Below are 7,992 nucleotides of genomic sequence, written 5' to 3' on the forward strand. Positions count from 1 at the left end.
CTTTCTAGAGGATTATAAATCTTATCTCTTATAACCTTTTCCAACACTTTACCCACAACCGAAGTGAGGCTCACTGGTTTATAATTACCAGAGTTGTCTCTACTCCTCTTCTTGAACAAGGGGACAACATCTGCTTTCCTCTAGTCTTCTGGCACTATTCCTGTAAACAATGATGGCATAAAGATCAAAGCCAAATGCTCTGCAATCTCCTCCCTGGCTTCCCAGAGAATCATAAGATAAATCTCATCTGGCCGAGGGGCTTATTTATTTTCACACTTTCCAGAATTGCTAATACCTCCTCCTTGTGAATCTCAATCCCGTTTAGTCTAGTAACCTGTGTCTCAGTATTCTCCTCGACAACATTGGTATTCACACTGGAAAAAGACGATGAAAAATATTCATTTAGCACTTCCCCTATCTCCTTGGACTCCATACACAACTTCCCACTACTATCCTTGATTGTCCCTAATCTTACTCTAGTCATTCTTTTATTCCCGATATACCCAGAGAAAGCTTTAGGGTTTTCCTTGATTCTATTTGCCAACCACTTCTCCTAACTCCTCTTAGCTCTTCTTAACTCTCTCTTTAGGTCTTTTCTGGCTAGCTGGTAACTCTCAAGTGCCCTAATTGAGCCTTCACGTCTCACCCTAACATAAGCCATCTTCTTCCTCTTGACAAGAGATTCAACTTCCTTAGTAAACCATGGCTCCCATGCTCAACAACTTCCTCCCTGCCTGACAGGTACATACTTATCAAAGACACACAATAGCTGTTCCTTGAATAAGCTCCACATTTCAATTGTGTCCATCCCCTGCAGTTTCTTTCCCCATCCTATGCATCCTAAATCTTGCCAAATCACATCATAGTTGCCTTTTCCCCAGTTATAATCTTGCCCTGTGGTAAGAATATCTATGCCTTTCCTTTGCTAAAGTAAACATAACTAAATTGTAGTCACTATCACAAAAGTGCTCACCGACCTTCAAATCTAACACCTGGTCAGGTTCATTACCCAGTACCAAATCCAATGTGGCTTTGCCTCTTGCTGGCTTATCTACATACTGTGACAGGAAACCCTCTTGCACACACTGGACAAAAACAGACCCATTTAAAGTACTCAAACTATAGTATTTCCAGTCAATATTTGGAAAGTTAAAGTCCTCCATAACAACTACACTATTACTCTCGCTCCTATCCAGAATAATCTTTGCAATCCTTTCCTCTACATCTCTGGAACTATTTGGAGGCCTATAGGAAACTCCCAACAGGGTGACCTTTCCTGTCCTGTTTCTAACCTCGGCCCAGTAGATGAGTCCTTTCTGCCACCGTAATACACTCCTTGACTAACAATGCCACAACTCCCCCCTTTTACCATCTTCTCTGTTCTTACTGAAACATCTAAATCCCAGAACCTGCAACAACCATTCCTGTCCCTGCTCTATCCATGTCTCTGAAATGGCCCCAACATTGAAATCCCAGGTACCAATGCATGCTGCAACTTCACCCATCTTATTCTGGATGCTCCTGGCGTTGAAGTAGACACACTTCAAACCACCTTCCTGTTTGCTGGTGCACTCTTGCTACCTTGCAACCATATTTCTGACCTCATTACTCTGAACCTCCTGGAGATTGGAACTACAATTTATGTTCTCATCCCCCTGCCGAATTAGTTTAAACCCACCCAAAGAGCATTAGCAAACCTTCCCCCAAGGATATTGGTACCCCTCTGGTTCAGGTGTAGACCATCCTATTTGTAGAGGTCCCACCTACCCCAGAATGAGCCCCAATTATCTAGGTACCTGAAGACTCCTTCCTGCACCATTCCTGTAGCCACGTGTTCAATTCCTCTCCTTATTCCTCGTGTAGCTAGCACATGGCACGGGCAACAAACCAGAGATAATAACTCTGTTCTCTCTCCAAGCTTTCACTCTAGCTCCTTGTGTTTCTGCCTTAAATCCCCTTCTCTTTTCCTAACTATGTCATTAGTGCTTATGTGGATCACAACTTGGGGCTGCTCCCCCACCTCCTCAAGAATCCCAAAAACATGATCAGAGACATCATCAACTCTGGCACCTGCGAGGGAACACACCAACCATGAGTCCCACAGGTTCCCACAGAACCTCTTATCTTTCCCCCCAGCTATGGATTCCCCAATGACTGACGCTCTGCTCCTCTCTCCCCTTCCCTTCTGAGCAACAGGGACAGACTCTGTGCCAGAGACCTGTACCCCATGGCTTACTGCTGGTAAGTCACCCACACCCCCAACAGTATCCAAAACTAGTTTTGATCCATACTAAATCAGCAATCCACTTTCCTGACCAAATCTGAATTTCAATGTACAATTGTTTTCGTTGGGATCTGTGCAAGCTGTGCAGGAGGGCAGATAAAAGTTCCATTAACAATCGAATGAAAAATATACTATTAAGTGAGGGTAGCTCCTCTTTACTTTCACATTTTGTCTTTCATTTCACTAACTTCAAGAAATTTACAGTATGGTGCTTTCTGTGATACATGTCCTTTCATCCTGATTATTTGGTTTCTTATGATTAGTAGCATCAAAGTTCAACAAATCAGAAGTTGTATTCCACCACTGCATGAATGGAACACTCTGCCACAGTGGTATGATGATTTCCAATTCATAACTGTACTCACACAGAGAGTACTCTGGAGAAGATTTCCATTTTTGCCTTTAGATATCCTGTGCAATGGATCATTTTCAAACTCTTGAGTATAGAGAGGGAACCTACTGCTACCTCCCTGCCAATGCTGCGTTGCAACAAATGCTTGGTCTGTGAGCAAGAAAGTGAGAAAAAAATTCTCTGGCCACAGCTCTTGTTCTAGTAAGCAAAGTCTGGCAGGGAAGGAACAAACACTTGCACGCATAGATCTTGGGGCAATATTCCATTCATGCTGTGATGCTGTAATTGCTACATGATCTGTAAGGACCTCACTACCTTCAGGCAGATGTCCTTGGACTTTGCAATTTAAAATAACAGTCAGCAGGTTTGGGGGTGATATCCTGTCACTTAATTTTAACTTCATTTCCTAACTTTATTCCTGACAGATACTGGAGTTTTGGAAGGAGGTTTAAATTACCCCAAATTACCAAGCCATTCAAAATTAGCATTACTTATAACTACTGTAGTTACCTTTAATGATTGTTATGCTCATCAATGGACAATTTTCTCTTTCATAAAGAACTTCTTTCGTGGAATGCTTTATATTTGCTGGGCTGACCAAATGTAAAGTACTGCGACATGCATGCTTTAGCAATAACACTCATTTTCAAATGAACATTGAAAACAATGATCTCTAGATGATCTCTAGTGTGTATGATCTGGGCATACTGAAGAGACTTTAAGCTTATTGTTATTTAAAGCCAGAACTCTCTTCCCAGACAATCTCTGGCACTCTGTCACATGATGTTAGTTAACCATCACAACTGGAACTGCAGTTAATCTAGTCATGGCAATGTTAGGTGACTTCAAAGCATGTTTGGCAAACAATGAAAAAAAAATGTATCAGTTTGAGGTACAAGGGTGTATTTTAAATACACACTCGAAAAATGATTACAAATCTTTAAAAATAATCTAGTTGACCAAGTGTTTCCTTATTGAATACATATGTAAGCATGTTGGAAAATAGAAACATACGGTTTTGATATCACTCTAGTTTGTAAATGACATAACCGGACACGCTGAAATCTTGCTTTAGCACGAAGACCTCTCACCAGTTCAATGCCATTTTTTTTCATTCGCCTGCAGGACTTGAGGTAAGTGCGAATGCGCTTTCGGGCTCGCTCCTGAAATTCAGGGAACTGTCGGCTGCATGACTCAATGATAGCTTGAATCTTTTCTTTGGGCTGTTTTGAAATGGGAACCATTCGGTCAAGATTTTCATCAACAAACAGCCTCACAAACATCTGTTGGCAAAAGAAAATATTTTAAAAAGTCACAAATATCTTCAATATTATTAAAACCATTTTATATGTATGGTAGAACAAGCAGGCAGGGTGAGAAAATTCTACAATAACAGCATTCTAAATCAACTGATGAAGCTATTTCAGAAGTCCTGACCAGAATTAATATTGGGTTGTAGCAACTATGGAGGTGAAACTTTCACTGTGTATCAGTGGCAAAACATAAAATAATATACCTGCTTCAAATCCTTCCACTTCATGACTTCTTTTGGAGTCATGAATCCAATCATCTTTATCCAAAAGGAATGCACATTAACATCCTTTTTTAAACTTCTCAATCCACCAGTTTAGCCCCTAGTTTCAACATGCCTTGTGATATTTTACTGCACCTTATAAATATAAGCTGCCTCTGTTGTTATTCTATCTCGTTGCTACCTTTGCTTAATTTTGAAGTGTAGAAGCTATGCATACTAAGACTGGACAAATCCATTCCATTTGGTTGGGAAGCTATGACCTGATTCAATATCTGTCAGGGTCCTAAGCTGGAAGGATTTAATGCCTCCCAGCGATTACAGCCACAGACTCTTCATTCCATGCAGCATTTCTGGGAGTGATTACGACTGCTGAGACCATAATCACACATTCACTTCCCCTACTGTTGAGGAACCATGGGGGGACATGGATTCAAAGAAGAGTTGGGGCAGCCTTGCCACTGGGGGCAGGGGGTCACCAATCACCAGTGGGCACAGGGTGTCAAGATTGCCAGGATTCACCTTCTCCCAAACCTAGCACCACATTGTGTGGGCACCTCCACTCATTTCCACATTCCCCTCTGCCTGTTCACCCACTTTCAGAGTGAGTGGGTGGAAGTAATCAAATGAATCCATATAGCTTCATTTGAAACTAGGAATTTCATTTTTTCACAGTATGAAGCTTATTGAAGAAAAATATATTTATTTATATGTTCCGTTTTGTTTTACAACACCTTGTTGTTTCCATCAGTAATAGAGAATTTTCTGTTTATCTTCTTCTAAAGTGGATAAGTTACTTGTAGACTATGGTGCTAACAAGATGATGCCAACTGATAGTAGAAATTGCACAGTAATCAATTTAGTTGCTTTCTTGCAAAGTTTTAAATGGAAATCCTTTGCTAAAAGTGGAGAAATGTAATCGTTAAATTGCAATTAAAAGTTGTGTGGAAGGGAACTACGAAGGCATGCAAATGACAAACAAGTTATAAAAAATATACTTGACTCATTGACACTAGTTCTAAGGATGAAAGGAAACAGAAACATGCATTGCAGCTAACTGAACCAAAGTTGAGACACAGTGGAACATGACCAGGACTTCGACCTCATTTCCGCCCTTCATTGGTTTTTTTGAGGGTTGGGGTACAGCAATGTTCAGATTAGGTCAGCTCCAATCAATGAGGAACTTTATATCATTGTTGGCTCATTAAAGATCCAACCCCAGTAATCTTTCGCAACGGAGATGGACTCTTTCCTATGTGGAGTTGGTCTGATTCTCAACAAGTTGCTTGAGTTACCTGTGAGGAGAAAGTGAGGTCTGCAGATGCTGGAGATCAAAGTTGAAACTTTATTGCTGGAACAGCACAGCAGGTCAGGCAGCATCCAGGGAACAGGAGATTCGACGTTTCGGGCACAGGCCCTTCTTCAGGAATGAGCAGAGAGTGTTCCTGCTGAACACTCTCTGCTCATTCCTGAAGAAGGGCCTGTGCCCGAAACGTCGAATCTCCTGTTCCCTGGATGCTGCCTGACCTGCTGTGCTGTTCCAGCAATAAAGTTTCAACTGAGTTACCTGTGAGCTTAGTGAAATGATGGTATTTGAAGTGGCGATGAAGAGGTTGAGCATTTAAAAGGGCTCTTGACCCATTATACAAAAAATAATTGCTGAGAATGTGTTACCCTGCCCCAGGTTCCATATCCTGCACTGATATTCGAAACATGGGATATTTTAACCTTCTCCAACCTTTGTCCTAAAACATTTATGTGCAAACTGCAGCCGCAACAATGGTTCCTGAAGCAAGTCACTACTTGGCCCACTTTTTGACTGGCCTTCTGGATCCTTGTACCCTTCTTGTCTCATTGGACAGTAGACCCATCTATAGATAACTAGCTTCTCAATTTAGCGAAAAATGTCTACTTCCTGTTTCAAGTTGCGGGTGGGTTTGTGATTCAAAATCCAATCTACCTCACAATTCCTGCCTCCAACAAGCCAATCCAGCCTTTAAAATTAGTTTCAAATATGACAAAACATTCTTAAGCCATTAATAATGTAAAATAATTACTTGAAAGATGTTTTTGTATGTAGTTTGGTGTACTTCAATTTATTTGCTGGCTTCACTGAATTCATGTTTTACATATTATTGTCAACATTGACAGTATATTTATATGCTAGCTCAGCAAAGAAAATACATGAAAACTATTTTAATTATTTGTTTGCTTCTGTTTAGTTAGTATGGTAAGTTTATCATGAGGTGTACCACTAATTCATAATGTCAACAATTACAAAATTTACCTTTTCACTTCTGTCTACCTTGAGGGTAAGATGCCCTTCAACACTTTTCTTTCATCTTTTTCAGCCAAACTCCGCTGACTGTTGGATGGTCATCAGTCAATTATTAGTGCCAATCAGAACAAGTCATTAGGGAATGATTGCCTGTCAGGTGTTCCCTCCTCCTTTACAGTATCCACTGTTCCTGCAGTGGTATAACAGGAATTTCCAATATCCCAGAAATCCAGTATTTCCAGAAATCCCAGTAATATGGAAGATCAACCCAACTTTTCAAGGGTTGCAGTGTGGAACATAACTGTTTAAGCTTTGTTGTAATTAAGAAACTTTGGAATTTAATTAAATTATTTCCTCAAATTTCAAAGAAATGATAATGATATTCATTCTAAAACAACTGTTACAGCAATACATTGAATGAGCTCCAAGCACTTCACTGAGAAATATTTCATATATTGCTTTAAAGCCTCATAATAGAACATTGTGAAAATACATCTAGCAGTGAGAAAGACAAGTTATAGAGAAATCCTCGAGTCCACTGTTGCAGTCATCGTGTGGATATTGTCCTGATGAAATATCAACTCTGTTTCTCTCTCTACAAATGCTACCAGACCTTCTTACCTAAACATTATTCATTCAAGATGTAGGCATCATTGGCCAGGCCAGCATTTATTGCCATCCCTAACTGCCCAGAGGGCAGTTAGGAATCAACCACATTGCTGAGAGTCTGGAGTCAAATGTAAGCCAAATCAGTTAAAGTCAGTAGTTTCCTTCACTAAAGGACAATAGTGAACCAGATGAGTTTTTAAGGCAGTTGACAATAGTTTCATGGTCATCATTAACCCTTTAACTCCAAAGATTTTTGGAATAGAGTGGTGCTGGAAAAGCACAGCAGTTCAGGCAGCATCCGAGGAGCAGGAAAATCAGGCAAAAGCCCTTAATCAGGAATAAAGGCAGAGTGCCTGAAGAGTGGAGCGATAAATGAGAGGAGGGTGGGGGTGGGGAGAAAGCAGCACAGAGTACAATAGTGGGGGTGGTGATGAAGGTGATAGGTCAGAGAGGAGGGTGGAGTAGATAGGTGGAAAGGAAAATAGGCAGGTAGGACAATTCATGGGGACAATGCTGAGCTGGAAGTTTGGAACTGGGGTGAGGTGGGGGAAGGGGAAATGAGGAAACTGGTGAAGTCCACATCGATGCCCTGGGGTTGAAGTGTTCCGAGGTTGAAGATGAGGCTTCCTTTTTCCAGGTGTCTGGTGGTGAGGGAGCGGCTGTAAAGGAGGACCAGGACCTCCATGTCCTCAGCTGAGTGGGAGGGGGAGTTGAAATGTTGGGCCACAGGGCGGTGTGGTTGATTGGTGCGGGTGTCCCAGAGATGTTCCCTAAAGCGCTCTGCTAGGAGGCGACCAGTCTCCCAATGTAGAGGAGACCGCATCGGGAGCAACAGATACAATAAATGATATTGGTGGATGTGCAGGTAAAACTTTGATGGATGTGGAAGGCTCCTTTGGGGCCTTGGATGGAGGTGAGGGAGGAGGTGTGGGCGCAGG

General features: G+C 41.5%; 1 protein-coding gene across 9 annotated transcripts in view; it reads right to left on the reverse strand.

Annotated features, from left to right (window-relative positions):
- Positions 1-7,992, reverse strand: part of nol4lb (nucleolar protein 4-like b) — a 427,907-nt gene that overhangs the window by 43,646 nt on the left and 376,269 nt on the right. For all 9 annotated transcript variants that reach the window (XM_043710520.1, XM_043710524.1, XM_043710522.1 and 6 more), the window contains one exon: positions 3,728-3,919. In XM_043710520.1, the coding sequence (XP_043566455.1) occupies positions 3,728-3,919 (192 nt within the window). The remainder of the gene's footprint in view (positions 1-3,727; positions 3,920-7,992) is intronic.

This window comes from Chiloscyllium plagiosum, chromosome 20, assembly GCF_004010195.1.
Source record: "Chiloscyllium plagiosum isolate BGI_BamShark_2017 chromosome 20, ASM401019v2, whole genome shotgun sequence".
Taxonomy (NCBI): Eukaryota; Metazoa; Chordata; class Chondrichthyes; order Orectolobiformes; family Hemiscylliidae; genus Chiloscyllium; species Chiloscyllium plagiosum.